General features: G+C 39.2%; 2 protein-coding genes across 2 annotated transcripts; both read right to left on the reverse strand.

Annotated features, from left to right (window-relative positions):
• Window positions 1-1,263: 1,263 nt before the first annotated feature.
• LOC118779291 (homeobox protein Hox-C8a-like) lies at window positions 1,264-3,813 on the reverse strand. Its single transcript, XM_036531330.1, has 2 exons — window positions 3,239-3,813; window positions 1,264-1,601 (listed from the first exon to the last, which is right to left on the reverse strand). The coding sequence occupies exons 1-2, from the start codon at window positions 3,672-3,674 to the stop codon at window positions 1,285-1,287; spliced, it is 753 nt and encodes a 250-aa protein (XP_036387223.1). The 5' UTR covers window positions 3,675-3,813; the 3' UTR covers window positions 1,264-1,284.
• Window positions 3,814-8,998: 5,185 nt separating this feature from the next.
• LOC118779406 (homeobox protein Hox-C9a-like) lies at window positions 8,999-11,244 on the reverse strand. Its single transcript, XM_036531506.1, has 2 exons — window positions 10,674-11,244; window positions 8,999-9,327 (listed from the first exon to the last, which is right to left on the reverse strand). The coding sequence occupies exons 1-2, from the start codon at window positions 11,242-11,244 to the stop codon at window positions 9,083-9,085; spliced, it is 816 nt and encodes a 271-aa protein (XP_036387399.1). The 3' UTR covers window positions 8,999-9,082.
• Window positions 11,245-18,739: the final 7,495 nt, after the last annotated feature.

The following is an 18,739-nucleotide window of genomic DNA, read 5'->3' on the forward strand; positions in this document are numbered from 1 at the left end:
TCCATGAAGGCTATTTTGTCGGCTGTTGTAAAATTGGAATGCTTGACAGACCTCGTTCTTGTGGCAAATTGAATAGGCCCTTCCAATAGGCAACGTCGTTTCTTTTAATTAGGTAGCATAGAGTGTCCTTCGAGCCTATTCAATCCAACGGCAAAAAGTTTACTCATGGGAGTGACGTAATAACAGCATTCTTGTATGTTGTGTGGGTAGTGGCCCAAAGTGGCACTTTCTAAAGTATTTTTTTCTTTTGTACATTTACATTTATTGTATTGCTATGCCATTTTACTTAGCTGTTGGATTGAGTAAACTCTTCAGTACAATATGGTATAGCTAGTTTGAGCTCACGATGTCTACGAAATATAATTTACGAATATCTCTAAAAATAACTATTTGATCGGGGAAGGAATATAAATTAAGATTGACACAACTATATAAAGCAACAAAATATGTGTTTCAACTATATTGCAATAGTCCCAGGTTTAGGTAGCATTTTTATCACTTTCAAGCAATAGCAATTCCCTGGGAATCCTCTGATAACGAGAGTTATAAAAATTACGCCCCCAGCCCTCCCACACCCTGAATAATAATTTGATAATATACAAATAAAGATACCAAAATTAACTAAACATTTATCCGTACCTTAAGAAAATAAATAGGTTTACTCTAGCATGCCACTTGACACCACAAGGGCATGAAGAAGTTTAAGTTGCTAGACATTGAACACAATGTAGATATATCTTGTGCATCGATATATTAATTTAATTTGTGATAAGATACATACAGCTTAGTGTTACAATATAAAATTTGGCAGGTCAGATCTTTCCTAGAGACTTAGGTTCTTAGCAAAGTGATCTGTAATTATAATTCAATCAAGAAAATCTGAGTAACTATATCGTACTATCCCATCTGTCTGTTTTGTCACATTATCGTGTATAAAAAAAGTATTTTGAAAACATACCGAAGCCGATTGAAACCAAGTTCATTTTAAAAGCAGGGCCTGAGCGCAATCTTATAAAAATGTTACTGGAAACATAGTTTCCACTAGATTGTTCCTAAAACAATAAATGATGCTTTAACTCCTAATGGTAAAATAATCATCGTATTATAGTAGAATCACTGAAGTGTGTCACGAGGGGGAAGGTGATTTGGTAGTTATGTCTATGAGATTTTCCTCACTTGTTGACTCAAAACTGAGTATACTATGAAGTTTACGCTCTCTTGCGCTCTCTTCACCCTTTCTCTACCTCTTACGCCATATAACTGTAAAACAAACCAGCCACATAATCACTCTTTAGTCTCATCTTTCTGTTCCGTTTCCTTCTTGTCCCCTTCTTCTCTCTCGCCGTCCTCGTTGCATTCCTCCTCGGCCTCGGCTTCGGCTTCTCCTCTCTGACCCGGGAATTTGTCTTTGTTGTTCTCTTTTTTCCACTTCATTCGTCTGTTCTGAAACCAGATCTTGACCTGCCTCTCTGTCAGGCCGAGCGCGTGAGACACTTCGATTCGTCGTTTGCGCGTAAGGTAAGGGTTGAATAGAAACTCCTTCTCCAGTTCTAGCGTTTGATAACGACTGTATGTCTGCCGTCCGCTGCGCCTTCCTGGTGCTGCAAAATGAAGTGAGTATACATAATTTTAGAGTGCAAAAGAAATCACATATTCATGGAATAGAGCAGCAACAAAGCCTTTAACATCGAAATTTTGCTCAATTTCCATGCACGGTTAAAACGATATCCCTGAAAGTATCCATATTTGCAAAAAGCTATAGTATCCTATAGTATCCGAATTTAGATCAAATAAATAACTATCTGTATACTTGGTCGCCATGTCTGTCTGTATCCTTCCGTCTACATGTCTGTCTCCGGCCTTCACAACTGAGCAACACTGAATGAACTGTAACAGTGGATTTTGTTGTGGTAGCAGTTGAATAAGAGGTAGGACCGCTATTATTATTATTATTATTATTATTATTATTATCATCATTATTATTAATGTTGTTATTATTATATTGCTGTTGTACGATGTTTCTATCTTGAAATCTAAAATAGGGTATACCGATGCCACTTGACACACGGGCAGCGGTTTATCAAAATAATTTATACGAACATGCTGTTACATTCGAATTTATTAGTAGTAACAGTAGTAGTAGTTATGGCACCGTTGGTGTTATGTATTGTTGTTATTCTTTCACATTGGATTAGCATGTGAAAAGATCGAATTAAAAATGTGACATTTTCACGCTACTATGTTCCCCTAACAATAGCATATTTAGAAGATGCTGCACTTAGCATGCGACTTGCGGTTTCCATGAGTAATTCATGTTCTCTGAATCTTTTGGTAATAACCACCTCTTCAAAAATGTTACATCGCATGTGACTGGAGCACATTTAATGTGTCATTTCAGTTGTGAAATCTGCAAGATTACCATACCAGAGTCCATGGCCACCATAACAGGCAAAAATATGATGCACCTGTAATATACAGCATTGACAAAACGCTGTATACAAACTGTGTTTATACAGCCCCCCCCCCCCCCCCCCACCACCACCACCACCACCACCACCACCACACACACATACGCATACACATACACACACACACAATACACAGCATAAAAATGAAAGTTGGAATGTAACTTTGTGTGTGACATTAATAAAATGCGAACCATGTGATATTTTACTCTGGGCGTCTTCAATGGATTTGCACATATTTGTATTCGTGTATGGGGTGGTGGGGTGGTGGGTTGGGGGACTAGCCAAGCTGTTTACCTCCAGACAACCTGTGCATTCATCAGACTTGATATTAATTTGGTTTTCTTTCCACACTATGAGGATCCTTCAACAACCATTACACTGCACAGAACTATCACCAAAATGACGTGTCCCCGCCTCAGATCAACTGACATTATTTTGCCATTAGGCAATTAATAGTCGATCATATTAATTGATGGTGGGTGGTTTGAAGTGAATGAATTAATTGCTTATGCTGTCGTTTTTTTAAGAAAAAAAAACACAAGAATGTAACTTGGACTTGAATGTAATGTTGGTTCTCACTCTATTGCTTTCTTGTTAAAAGGAACAACTAAGACACCATTTTCCGCTTCACTTTACGCACACGCGCACTCACTCACTCACTAACTCACTCTCTCTCTCTCTCTCTCTCTCTCTCTCACACACACACACACACACACACACACACAGAATTCGTTACACAGAAGAGTAGAAGAATACAAAAGAATTCTAACCGTGGGGTCTCATCCAAGGAAACATGAGACTGGGAGACGGGTTTTGATTTAGATGGCCTTGTCCTTCGCCGAGGTTAGTGCCATTGGAGGATTTACAGTCTGGGTACTGCGCTACGCTTGCCTCTTGCTGGGTACCATAAAGCGATTGCCTCGGAAGGGCTTCGTATCCATAAAATTTAGTGGCATCTCCATGGCAAGCCAAAGCACAGGGGTTTTGTTGGTATCCCGGGTTAGATATTCCCGACGTCCCGTGATGAAAAAAATCTTGGACGTGGTGGGAAGGGTGCTGAAACCCCGGCGCAGCCGCTCCGGGTCCGTACATCAGCGCGTGGCTCCGGGTGACGCTCTGAGGAAACCTGCAGTCGTAGTAAGTTGGTTCCAATGTTTCGCCGCCTTTGTACTTGGAAAAAAGGGGATTAACAAAATAGGAGCTCATGGTTCCTTCGCATTTAAAAGAAAATGCAGTTGTCAGAATAACTTGTTCTCGTCAAAACGTTAATGTTTCAGCTGTATTCCAAACCTCAAATAATACACACAACAACCAGAACCTGAGGGAAGGGGCAAATAGCCTCGTGCCCCTGTGAATAATCTGAGAGCACTCTTTCTGCCTCTCTGTTTTCCCTCTCGCTAATGTGAGACTCTCTCTAAATCTCCCCCTTTCCCCTATTTGCAGCCTGAAATCCGGCTCAAGTCGTGTACGGTTGATATGTGCTACAGCTAGAGCTGGCTAGCTCCGCCGGTAGAGTCACAAGCGGTATTTTTGCTTCCCACCCCCACCACATCGACCCCCTCCTCCTCTCTCCCCACACCAACCTTCAAAGCCCCCCCCCCCCCCCCCAAACCCACCCAATCCCCACATTCCCTCTTTCTATGTCTACCTTGAACAACAGGACACGGCAGTGTTAAGCATTTCTGGATGGCGGACTGTCGACAGCATTAACACGAGAAATACAGAAACAGCATGTTTTGTGTATTTTATGTCTGCATCTGCAAGATAAAAATATGAATCGAAAAACTGAAAAATGCTTAGCACGTTTCTTGAATTAACCACATATTATTAGAAAGACAAATGCGAATTCATATATTTTAAATATCTCAGCTTTTATTTTCTATATAGGTCAACGACCCGACCTAGTTCTCAATGACCCATTGCATTTTATTGATATTCCTGACACACACTCGCTCTTTCTTTTTCTTTGACATGAGGATCCACATACGCACACGCGCGCACATAAACGCACACAAATTGATTACATATTGTCCATCTGCCTGCCCTGGGCCGACTACGTTGCCGGAAGCCTACTTGATGCTGTAAATCTCAACGATTGAATTATTAAAATTAATTTCCCCCTCTTATAACAGTTGTAAACGCACACCGTCGTGCAGCCTCTCTACTTGGAATCACGTTTAAAAGGCGTGACTAACGATATTTACGCCTCGCTTACAATGTCAGAGACACCTTTCACCTTGAAAGTATTGGTGCCTTCGACTGAAAGTCGTGGATAACATTTCGATGCAATACACTCTGTAGACGTAAATCGTTTCTAAGGAAATATGGACATTAAAAACATCCTGTAACTGTCTATGGTAACATTGTGTTGAAAAACATTCCTTGTATTTGATTTGTCATAATCATCACCACCATCATCAGTGGCGGAGGCAGCACTATCTCCCTCGTTATCTTTATGAATGAAACCGAAATTATGTATCTATAATTAGTGTTGTTGTTTTACTCTTAAGAAATCTGTTCTCATAGAACATGTACTTATCTTAATTCTGTAATATCACAATGTTTTATATTACTATTACATTAATAAAATGTTGCAACTTGTATTAGTTTGTGTCCGCATTCGAATTATGCACGCGTTTTAAAAGTAGTCTATTCATGAATTTTGTGTATAATTCATACACTTTCTCTCGGAAGATAAGACTTACGGGTTTATCTCGACTGCTTGATTGGGTTTTACCATTCTTAAATCCAGTGCCACATTTAAACGACTGATGGTACAACACGAATGAAACATGAGTTGTTTGATGTAGTCTTCTATGAGGACTGATGGTTTGCAAAAATTGCTGGTGATTGCTCGGCCTATAAGGCGCCGTTACGCTTTATCCCCGTTCAGAAGGGTAATAACATATTACTTAAGTCGTTACCTATGAAAAATCAAAACAGCTACATGTCAAAGAGGCGCTTTATGCTGTTACAGTGTAAACATTCGACCAGTTGCAGTAATGGTTCGGTATTGCGAATTTAAAAGCAGTCCCAATTCAATAGCGCCCACCGCCGCTTTAAGAAACAGTTTTAACAGCAACGACTGGCCTGCAGGTAAAAAGGCGCTGGATTACTTTACCAAGTGCATATTCATGAGGAGGTAAACTTGATCAAAAGAATCGAAAGTAGCGGAGGCCTATAAATGATTACGGATGAGCCTATTCTGTCCTCAAAGGTACACGTGTTCTGGAAAAAAAAACAAGTTACGTGCTTATACCATAAAAGTAAAGATAAAAATGCAAATCAAAAAGTAAAGCCATACGCAGAAAATAAACATTCCAGTTTTTTTCCAAACTGTTGATTTTTTAGCTCTAGCTAAATGACAAATACTCTTTAAGAGACTGCAATAGCTACCATTTTTTCGTTAGCTTTCCACTTCCAACGACACATCCAACAGCCAGTCGCCAGAAAGAGAGTGAATTATGAATCAACAGCGACATCTAGTGTCTGAATAGATTGTTGGACATCCGTCAGGAATGGGTTATTTTAATGCGCCTGGCGTACGATAATAATTGCGTCCTAACACAACAGCTCCTACCACTACAACTGTTTCTAATACTAATGAGAAGAACTACACTAAAATGCTATTGTTACTGTTACCACAGCTACTAAAGCGTCTATTAGATTAATCTGTGCGTGCCATCCACACCCATATCCACCACACCCGCCCATTCATGCATATTGTTATTTGTAGGTGGCTAAGAGAAAGTGGTGGGTTAGAGAAGAAATGATTTAAGATGAATCGCAGCTTTTCAAGTTTAGTGTTTTACCAGTTTCCCGGGGCTAATCTACACCCTCCAACCCCCTCCCGTTTCCCTTCGCCGGCCTGAGGAACAAAAAGAGAGGAGTTGCGTATGTTTGCAGCGCGGCCCGCAGACAAAACAAGCACAACAAGCTTTCTTTGAAACCCTTCACCGCCACCTTATATTAAGACAATAAAGTCATTTATCCCAGACGTCTAGCCAGTTCCTCGGGTTTGCTTTGTTCTTCTGCATTGGAGACAAACACCACTGGCTCCCACGAGGCTGTAAAACTTGCATTTTTGTGCTCCACTGCGGAAATGTTGGACTGTATAGGGCTCTAAAACCTAAGCATCCTGTGCGTATTGTTTGCGCTACCACAATAAGGCAGTTTCTTCTAGCTCCCAGGAAACAAACTCCAGGCCTGGCAATGCCTTGCGCGTATGTCCTACGGGATCCAGCGCACTCAAACTGTATAGTTAGCGTTTTGGCCAACACATGCAATAATTTTGTCTACGGAGGAGTCTGTGCAAATTATATTTATTTCCTTTCGTGCATCATAAGCCACATGAGGCGAGCCCCGACGCATAGATTAACACTTGTAAATAGCAAAGACAACTGACTTCCACAGCGGAATAAAACAATATAGTTTCAGTCATACCCTGCAACGAGCCTCCGTCGTTTGGTTGGGTCTGCAAAGTATACTACCTTCGTGAATAATTTTTTTCCCCCATATTTCTATTTCTTCATGCTTTGCCTGTTCAACGTGAATACTAAGTTGTGTATAACGTTTGAAGGCAAATATGATGTCAACAATTATCTATGCAAACACGGCGATATATTCCTATAATCATAATAGTAGGGCATATTAGAAAATGCGTCGAAAAGTTAAAAATAACAGTTTCAGCTCAATTTCTTAATGATAGATAATATTGAGGGATGCATTGGACGGCTTAGGTTTATAGTTTGCATGCTGTAACTGAAAAAATGCAGTTAAATGTCAATTTGTGAGGAGCTGAAAAGTTTCTGTATTCTATAAAATGTAAAATTGAACCATAATAATATAATACCGTTGTATCAAAAGTAAATTGTGCTGAGTAATTTGTGCATTACCCCCGGTATGTATTCGATAGAGTTAAATACCAATTTCATATAATTGGACAGGGTAAGGTTAGATGCTGTTGATACACGTTGTGGGAACGTCATTTTGAGATTTTTTTCCAAGTACATTCCGGTCATACCCAAACAAGACTTAAATTGCTTAGAAAAGACGCAAGGACGTATGACATATTTATGAGTGGTATTACCACATGGGGAAGAAAAAATAATTTACAAAAATATAGTCGTAGTAGGCTTTAGGTCCTGCAAAAATACAGTGATAGCAGTGTTTAGGTGCGGCTACAGAAAAGCCGTTAGGGAGGCAACGGGGAACCCGTAGTGGGTTAAAGTGCCTAGATTGATATGATAGACTGAGGCCTAGTTTCATCTAAATTCTATCACCTGTATTCCTACCCGACCAGATTACAGAGTGACAGTGGAACATTAATTTCATTACGTAAAAACTGAGTCTCAGCATCCCAAACAACACATAGGCCGAATACCAAACGAAAACAGTTTGCGATTTCTGGCATCACCTTTGGGACACCACCAACCACACAGAAGAGTGCATAAATGAATACTTAGTCCAAACTTTGTGCTGTCAATAAAATAACAAGCGCACATGTTGGACAGCAATAAGACCAGTACGAATCAGGTGAGAATCTGTATGGAAGCAGGGCCAAAGGTGTCAAACTAGGTTTTCTTCAGGCCTCATATCCATTGGCATGGGGCAGACCAACGTGGCGGGCATTGCACTTGAAACATTCTGTGAAAAAGAAATGGAATCGGTAAAAAATAATTGCCTCAGCTGACAGCTGCTTTCAGTCTGAATCTGCTCACTATTTACAGTCCACCAAAACTCAGATTTTGATCAGGGTTTATATTTTCATTTCTTTCTCCATTTCATTCTCACACACAGGCGCGCGCGCACATGGACGCGAGTAACAAATGCATTTCCTTTTCGCATTATTCTGTCACTTTTCAATATCGAGAGCTTGGCTTTACGCGTCCAGCGATGTTAATTGATACCATATCTGTTTTTGTTTCTCAGTCTGATATACTTCTTTCTCTGAATAATTTCCATAATTTGTTGGCGGTGTTGAGCGTGTATAACACGCCACCAAGGAGCAAACAGGAGAAGACGTAGATGATGTAAGATATATTTAAATATAGCCACAATCTACAATAAAACATAACTTTACAGAATCTAGGGATAAGAATGTAAAAATACAACGATAGGTACATCAAACTCTATTTCCACATTGACAAACACAGACAAACGTTACTGCCTTTTTGTTTTTCTCTTTTTCTGTACAAAATATGCAACACTTGCATGAGTTCATAAGAAGCATCAACTAAAATAAAACAAGCAAGGCAACGTTATAAATTACGAAATAACAGAAAAAATTCAAGTACGTTCCTCTGGCCATACATTTTTACTTCTAGAAAATGTTTTTCCCCTCCAGTTACGTAATGCATTTTATTTTCACTCCGTTATGAACATAAATGACTATAAAAACGTCCAACGAGGTGCATATCTTCAGTCCAAAACCAACAAAACTGTACAGCATGTTTGGTGTCCATAAATTGTTTAGATAGAAAACAGCTTGCACTGCATGAAATAGTAAGCGATACAAAGAGGGAGACGGGTTCTTGTAATTCAGTCTGTTATTTGTATGTTTCTGAATATGTTGTTCTGTATTGTGTCCTTTTATTTATACCGGCCATTGCGCGTTACTGTTCATTGCTCTCGGTCTTTTCTTTATTCATTTTCTTCATCTTCATCCGTCGATTCTGAAACCAGATTTTAACCTGCCGCTCCGTTAAATTCAGGACTCGGGCAACCTCGTATCGACGGTCCCTGGTAAGATACATATTGAACAAAAACTCTTTCTCGAGTTCGAGTGTCTGGTATTTCGTATAAGGACATCGCTTCTTCCTGGTGGAGCGTGCGTGGATCCAGTTTGCCACGGGATTATCTGAAAACCGAAAAAACAAGCATCTGGTCATTAGCGTTCTTTCTATGTGACACTGTGTGACATATATTAAAGGCAGGTCATTTTCATATCTCTTCTGAAATCCACTCATTTGCAGCATTGTAGCACAATATTCTATGGCATATTATTCTTCGACAATTATTGTCCAACTATTTCCTTTCCCATTAGACTTGCTATGAGAACTGTCTTTTGCAGTTCTTCCCTTTTAGGGCCATGCAGAGCTAAAGGAGGAACGAGTCGTAAAATTGTGAGTGCGCCCATTTGCTTTACGGGCCCATAAACGCATTTAAACGCCTTTGGTTTCAAGCCTTTGCATGCCTACACTCCGCCAGCCTCGATGTATTTCTGACATTCCAAAACTCGGATCCCCGAATTTGCTAATCCCGTGTGTATCTTCATGTTCCGTGTGTCTTCTGAATGGTAAAAACGACAGCAAGCGAGGACAAAGAACACTAATTTTTAAAATCACACATGCAACAGGCTGTACAGACAGATCAAAATACGCACACGTGTACATGCATGTCACTCTTTTGGCGACCTTAACGTGCCGACTCATTTCTGTTGCTGATTGCCATTTTAGACTTAATTATTTTGATAATGTAATAGGAGATTTCCACTGGAATCCTGGTGAATGTAGTATATGTAAATCATATGAAAACAACTCTTCACAGCCAAGTCTGGAGGAAAAGGGTTATGCTCTCAACAAAAATGTGAATCATTTGCGTGATTTAGGTAAAAATAAATCACAATATTTACTAGGTAACCGTTTACTACAGAACAATACAATTGCTACATTCTGATAATAGGATTGCAGCCATTATTATTATCATTACTAGTACTATTATTAGTATCACGGCGGTACCTGCAAATAATAATAACAACATTAATACTGCTTTACTTGTCGTTTATTTAACAGCAGTAAATATTCCCGTATTATTATTATTATTATTTTAAATGAGCAACGGATCAGGATTAAGCTTCTGTGATGAAAGAAAGGCATAGACATCACAAAAGGTGTGTTGGGATACGCAAGAGAACTTGCGTTTTAGCACTTTCTCACCTCGCCTCTGAAAAGCCTGTTTTAGAGGTCTCGTTTTTACAACCTGCTTCCTATTTTATAACTCCGCGATTGGCGTCTGCCCTGTTCAGTACGAACAGCCTGCTAGCAGGTCAATTTCAATCCGACGCAGAGACAGAGGACTATAATAATAAAAACAATAATGTCGTTTTATGGAAGACAGACAACATCAGGCTAAAGCGGTGTATGCAGCAGATCCACCCCAGACAACTCCAATACCCAGTTGCAAACGAGAATGACTTCGACTTACTCGGGTCTAATTCAGGCTTGTCGTCTTTGTGCTTTCCAGAAGCTAAAATCTCTGACTCTGGAGAGGGGATGTTCTGATGCGTCTTATCTCGGATATCAGCGGAGGAGCTGTAGAGATAGTCAGAGTAGCTGTGTCCGTTGGAGGCCAGACAGTCTCCGGGTCTACGCTCCGGGATGGCGTCAGGTTTCAGCCCATAGTGTCTGCTGCTTGTCGGATAGCCTGGGAAGGATACAGCACCAGAGATTGGCTCCAGCCAAGAGCGCACGTACCTGGAATCTGTTCCCAAGTGAGCTTGGTGAGTATATGGGTGATAAACCACTGAAGACTGCGAATGAACTGGGCCCCACGATGTGGTAAAGACAGCAGGCTTCGGAGCAAAGCTGCAGGAAGGAAAATCAGTACACTCCGGTACAAGCGACGCCTGACGGGAGCCGGCAGAAAGCAGCTCCGGAGCCGAAAATCTAGTCGTCAGCACCTCCTCGCTTTCATGGTTTATCAAAGAGTCCACATAATAATTGCTTATGGGACCCGTGGTCGACATGACGAAGCCTCTTGTCTCTTTTACATGCATCCGATTATTATATGGAGTGTATGTGTACTTTTTTATGTGGCCATAGAACAATCAAGCCAGGTAATTATTTCTCCGGGGCTCTTCATCTCCCATTGGCCGCCCATGCGACACGTGATGATATTTACCCCAAAAAATTACAAAGAGGATCAATGCGCGAGGCTCTCTGTGAAACTGGTGTGGATCCCGGATCTTCAGGATCCCAGAGTGCTATTTATGCATCGGGTTTCTTTACAGAGGCGAAAGCTATAGCTGCGAAATGGTCACATATCATTTGCTCGTGTTTTATTAATAAAATAAAAACGACCGAGAGCCGCATCACCGTATTGGAACACGAGGTACGTTTACAACCCTGCACAAGGCACTATTTGTTGATGTAATTAATCTCTGTCAGGAAAACTATGTTACGCTCCTTTAAGCCTGATGCACATATCTGGCAAGCTGATATTGGATTAACATACCACACAGTTTAATACATGAATTTTCTCCTTGTCGTTTTTCACATTAAATCAGTTTTGCCAAAAATAGTTCATTATCTGGAGATTTGGAATAGTTGATGACAAAATCAAGTGGATCTCACTGCCCAAAACACGTAGAAATGATAGTAGAACACTCGGACTTTTGAATGAAAGGAAAAGAAGCGTTCCATTGTAAAGCTAAATTTTAAATTTTGGAGGGGTGGCTATCGTATACACGCTTGAAAATGTGCCTACTGCAGCGGTTATATTCGGCAAGTCGCAGTTCATGTTTTTATGTCCCGCAATAAATTTTTATGAGGACCATTTGATTGTTCATAAACGTGTCGTTAATAAAAACGAGTCGAGTTCCTCCTATCGTACAAAACCAAAACAGTGCATGTGAAACACGTCGCTCTTCAAAATAAGAACGCGAAAGATCCCACAATGGATGAGGGAAGCAGCACGGCACGAATAAAAAGTCAAGTTAAAATGTTCCAGTCCTGGAATGCGCATTCAGTGGGTATGAATAATTCATCCCCTCTATATAGATAATGCTTATCCGACTCGAACATGAAATAAAAATTGAATGACCACAACTACAATAGTAACTGGAGTTATAATAAATACTTTAAAGGGGAGAGTTGACAAGAGAGATTACAGTCGATACATGCGATAAATAGGTCGCTTATGACTTGGCACGAGTTGTGAGCGGAGCCTGACACAATATCCTCTTTGGAAATATCTGATATTTGTTTATCATGGTATCTTCCTTGATCTCTCATGAAATACCATATTGAATCAAGTGTATGTCAATTTATCAGCTAAACCTAAAAGTCGTATTTTTTGTACAAGGGTCGGTGACACCATTCTTGTCTCATGCGTGTTGACATTGCTAGTCATCTCCCAGTTTATCCGTAACTATTTTGATATTACCCAAACTTCTTTTTGTAGCATTGTAGGTTTCCTACACTTGTTTTTGATTTTTTTTAAATACACTTAAAAACTAAACGCTACCCGACCCAAAAATCCAACGTAATGGCCACATCTACCCAGGACATGTTAACTGCAGCTGAATCGGCACATTTACACATGTACTGTGCTCGGAATTAAAATAAACAACGCACAGTCTCCGAAAGCATGGCCACCATGTTTGGGTCTGTAAAAATAGTGCTTGGAATTAATCATATTTAATGATACTGAAAAAAGAAAAAAAAAATAAGTAAGAATACAATAGGATAGCATAGACCTAAACGAAACTCTCCAGGGGCCTATATGCGGTAATATAAGGGATTGAATCGCTCCGCAGTGCGGCGTCCGCGCGCCTGATGTGCAGTGGTTGTCACTCATTCCGAGCAAGGCCCAGCGTCGTCTTTGCAGCATGAACTCAACCTGACTACCACGTCGAAGAAGCATAGAAATTCAACCCAGTCAACAGAAAACGTGCACTATGAGCAGAGTCGCTGACATATGCAAGTTTTGAAACAGTTTCTCAGTGGATCAAAAGACATACGTGAATCACGATTTTTACCTGCGGTCGACAGCTATAGGTTTCCTCAATCGACATACCTATTGCGGTATTTTAACTTCGTTTTATTTTGAATTCAACTTCGTACGCACACTTCAACTTTTTATAGGTAGTAACAAGAACCGTACCCACTTTTGCCATTCAATTTACCTTTACCTAATTTTGGTGGATTAGACAGGATTAGGTCACTTGTGAAAAAAATCAGTTAAAGACTTAAAATGTTTCAGAATAAGGTAGTAAATTATTGGGGTTGTCATGACGCATCTATTACCATCTTGGTATCCTCAGTTATTTTGAAATGTCTTAGCTAAGCCCCCTCTTTAGCTAGCATATTTAAATATGGCTTAGTTAGACACGGCTTCTCCTAACCCTATAATGAGTGTAAAACGAATGCTAAAATAATATTTGGTGGCATTACCACCGAAAGGCATCCCTACAGTTTCGATTTGGACAGACTGGAATCGCGTGAGAGCTGTAGAGTCGCCCTATTGGTCGTTCAAAGGAAGCACTGGCGAAGTCAAGTCCACACTACACATACTGCACCACTCAAACAAGGGCGTAGACTTTTATGTTTGTAAAACGTAGCTGCACACATGCATATATACGTGGTGGAATGGAAAGTGGAAATTGGCTGTCATTAATGCATGAGAAAATGATGGCTCGAACGATTGCGTTTCACAGGTTATCGCGATTTTTTAAATGTAATTTAACAAAATCTTTTCGTTGTTCATGCCAAGTCGTCAGGGTCGGCTTTACAGGATTTTGATAGAAAAAAGAGTGAAATAGCAAAAATTCATTGAATCAACTGATACTTATAAACACGAATAGCTAGTGATTTAAACATTTTTGGTTCGATTTGGAAAAATGTTTACACAGTCTGTCCAATTCATGGGCTTTCATGAAAGGTTATAGCAGCGAAGACATAAACGACTTTAATCTGTCGCTTTTGCGAGCCGTTTGATTGTATAAGGAAACGGTTTTACTGTTGAATGTCGAAAACATTAAGCACCGTCACCCTGTAAAAATTGGGAATGTTTATTACACTGATAAACTTTCTTTTGTAATTCTTTCTCATAATTTACAAACTATTTTCTTGTAATACGTATGTCAAATCTTTGTATGTCAACAGAATTTAATTACATTACTAAATAAAATAGTGTTGTTCGATGTTTTGTTTCCGGTGTAGAGTTGTGATGCATTTTCACGTGGTGTTCGTCTAAGCACGGAAATTTATGTGGTAAAATCTATTTCTTTATCTCATATATTTCTAGTGGACATTTTGTTACAGAAACTGGCCTTGAATGTTCAATACAAAAGGTAACCTACACAATATGAGTTCAGTAGTCCCGTCTCACACTTCGTTGTCCAATGCCAATTAATCTGCTTTCAAAATCAGAAAGTAAGGATTTACTACTAATGTTCGTACATATACAAGTAGATATTCCTAAGAAATGTTTTCAATATCAAACACAGTACATGTAGTAACAAAGCAACTTACCCTAAAACTGGCCACCGTGAAGAAAATTAAATCGGCCCTATTTTTTCTTTTTTATACTGAAAGTAATAATATACAATTGTCCATAGTTTTTGCATATAGACCCTATTAGATATTTGCTGATTAAACGAAATCTTACTAGTCTTAAGTGTTACTTGTCTGAAAGTATTGGTTTGTCTCTAAGCAACGTTTCTACTTTTGGTAAAGTTAAATTTCTGTTTGTAATTGATTTTATTAAATATAGACAATACAGCAAGCAAAAACATGTGGGTGTCTGTATTGTTTTTTTCCTGTTTATTATTATTATTATTGTTCTACTTTAGAGTATCCAGGCTAAATGCGATCAGACGGCAGCCCTGGGTTCTTATTAGGCCTATAAACACGACCAAGCTGATCTTGCAGCTGCGCACTCGAACTGCGGGCGCAAATTTGTGATGGTCTGAATATGCAGTCCTTTTAATATGACGTTGTATTAGATGGCTAACTCAGTAGGAGTATCACTAACGCCACCATTTCCGTCATCGTCATTATTTAACGTTATCCTCGTTTACCGTCAACTTATCAAAATAGGGAAAAAATGAAAGTAGCTAAATCAAAATATATGCAGTATGCACCGTGTGACACGAAGCCATTGCAACTGATGTGCAAAATAATGTCTAGTAAGCAAAATGATTAATAGAGTCCATTTGTTACACGTATGATGCAGCTGTGCTCTAAAATTACGAGGAATTATCAAATAATGGCTTCTACCATTGCTTTGGTAGTAAAATATAAGTATCTGTAACTATCCAGTGGTTATACACCCGTCATGTGTCTATGATTTCATAAAAGCACATGTTTAAACATCACGGAGATTCGTGTCAGTTTCTGTTCTTTGCCTAACCCTAACCCTGAATGTACACACTGACCTTTTCTTAGAGGTGTATATCTGAGAAAAGTAGGCCTAAAGAATTACCTAATGACCTCGCAGTTAACTGCAATGACATAGAGAATGGTTGACCTGACCAATGTATGGTACATGAAATTAAGGGTGCCTGTGTGCATATGCTTATGCAGGCCTATTCTGCAGGTGATAACATGTTTATGAATCTGTTTTGAATCGACAGTATACATATGTATACATCTTGTCTTACTGGCACACCATATTTGGCAAACATGGCCACAATTCCATGAAAATGATAACCTAGCTATGTAGCTAATATAATGTGTACATATGTAAACACACACACACACACACACACATATATATATATATATATATATATACGGAGGTTATGCAGTCATAAGAGTGCGTGTTACAAAAATAATAAGGATTTTCTTATTAATTTTTCACCAGTATTGCTACTATTCTTGACATTCATCTGAATCCATCGAAATTGGTTTCTATTGCGTTATTTTTAACCAATAGCAGTTCAAGTTCGGTGCATTACTCATCAAAGTATATTATATATTGTGATTTTTCAGTTTTGTGTACACAATTACATTGAATAAAGAGTGGGCCTTGGGATTGTGTGACGTGTAATTATTGCTTGCGCGAGATCTTAAAGATCGAAACTGAGTAGGAAACGAAAAAAAAACACGAAAATGATTTCCAGACACAGTTCGAGTCGAAGTACGAGGCAATATTTTATCTGATCCTAATTTTGACACAACAGTACGTGTTGTGTGGTTACTCTAGACATTTTGTGCATGCTTCATTGTAGACGAATGCTCTTCATCAGAAGAACATTTTTCCATGGTATGTATTAATATGATAGGTAGTTGGAGCAAGACAATTCACGTGTCTAATGTATCAGCAGACGTTTATCCAAAGATGAGAAGTCGAGGTCAGATTACGAAAAAAGTTAAATGACAAACCATCTTTCCAGATATTTGATTGGATTTAATTCATGTAGAAAATAAAACCAATAATCCTGTATCTCAACGCAACACATTTTGTTTCATTTGAGAACTGAATTCCAAGATCCCTGAAGGAGTCTATGAGAAATGTCACACCAATAGATAAACGTATTGGCAAAGAACACTGAATCCATTGTTCATTGGAATCCAGTACATTCCAATCAATCGTTAAATGCATGATGGCCGCCTGGCCGTGACCAGTGTCCAAGCAATCGCATGTCATTACAATTGACACATCACTTCTTAGACTCCTGGCTCAACATCTTAACGCACAGCTCAATTTGGCTGCTACACCACGTGACCAGTTTAATTAATTTAGATTATCAAATTGATTTTAGACCTTATCGTTATCATTAACTGGCCCCCCAAGTGTGCTCGAATCAACCAGAGAAATTCAGTATTCATCACGTCTTCAAAAACAAGCACACCCTCAGACTGACATCTTGATAACTTGAACATGTTCGATGAATACAAATAAAATTCCACTGGTGTGTAACATTGACTGAATGTTTGTTCAGTATAACTGCTGTTGAATTGGCAAATGCTCTTGTGTTTAATACGATACATTAGAAGTTTCAGCCAAATCGGCCCACGCTTCCAGACAAAGCAGTTTTTAAAGCAGATGTTGTGCTTGGACTATTTGGGATATTACGTCTAACTATATTTTAACCTAAATGTCATGTAAAACAGTTGATACTGACGGCATCTTTTCAATCGGCTCAATTAACGTAAAAAATAAAATCGAATATGGTGGACTGCAACACCATACTTATATGTTCGCTTTTAGCTCAGGGACATAAATGCCCTTAATCCGCACGTATTGTGGAAGAATTGCGGTCTAATTGTGGATTAATTATTAAATTTTAAATTTTATACGTGGATTTTGTCCCACGTATAATTCAGATGATCATTTAATACATTTGAGAGTAACATTTTTTGTAGAATTGTTGTCTGTTGACAATACTTATATTTTTGTTGACATGACGTCTGCACGTTTTATTTTAATTTGTGCATTTGGCACTCACGTTCATTTTCATTGTGTGTGTGTGTGTGTGTGTGTGTGTGTGTGTGTGTGTGTGTGCGCGCGCGCGCGCGCGCGCATGCGTGTTCGCGTGTTTGTGTGTGTGGATGTGGATCTGTAAGTCTCTCTCGCTGGCCTGTCAACGATAGTGATTTTGATGGTTCCCGTCTTTAGGTTCTTAGACATCAATGATACTGCTGAAATTGTGATCAAGCAATGCTTACTTGGGAGGTTAATTACTACGTCATGCCTTAAACAATAATTGTTGCAATAATAATGACCGTGGTGATAAGCAATTGCCTTTATGATAAGAAAAATAACCATCTTCCATGAGAACAATAATGTTCTTATAGCCACAATTCCGTCACCCTGGCTTATATAGGCAATAGAAGAATGTTTTTGTTACTGTAGTTTTAGTCAAGATGCAGTTCTGTGTGTATTGGCAATCGATTGCGATGTTACGGGATCGCTTAACTTTGTTAGTGAAAATAGACAAAGGATGCTTTAACAACAACGTCAGCTACAGCTGCTGCTACGACTACTACCACTCGAATAACAACATATTAAAATTATAGTAAGCGGAGTAGCCCATAGAAATAATTGATCCCTTAATCCATTTAATCCTCAATCCTTGTGTGATTGACGCTGTATTTTGCATTTTACGTTCCAAAATTGAACAGCGTGGGCTCTGTGTATTTGTTGTTTCATAAGTGGTTTATTCATTGATGTATTTACTGCGTTTGGCGTGCGATAAATAGTTGACCAGTAGTGCATTCCAGAGTAAAGTCTCGCTTATCTGTACTGCCTGAAAATGACTTTGGATTCCAGACGGCGGTCTCCTCTCAAAGCACAAATACAAGGGAAGGAGAGTGTGAAAACAAAATAAAACAGAACATACCAACGGGGGCAGGTTTCCCAATTAAGGGGAACAATTGATTGCCTCCTAAGAGGTAGGGAATAGTCTTAGTTGTGCCCTCATTGGTCAAATTATAACCTAAAGAATAAGAGCATAGCTAGGTCAATCACATGCTCATAATTCCTCACAGTGTTACTTTTCTCGTGAACTGCATCCTTATTTTCTTTGTCTCGAACAGGTAAGA

The sequence above is a fragment of the Megalops cyprinoides genome, chromosome 6 (genome assembly GCF_013368585.1).
Source record: "Megalops cyprinoides isolate fMegCyp1 chromosome 6, fMegCyp1.pri, whole genome shotgun sequence".
NCBI lineage: Eukaryota > Metazoa > Chordata > Actinopteri > Elopiformes > Megalopidae > Megalops > Megalops cyprinoides.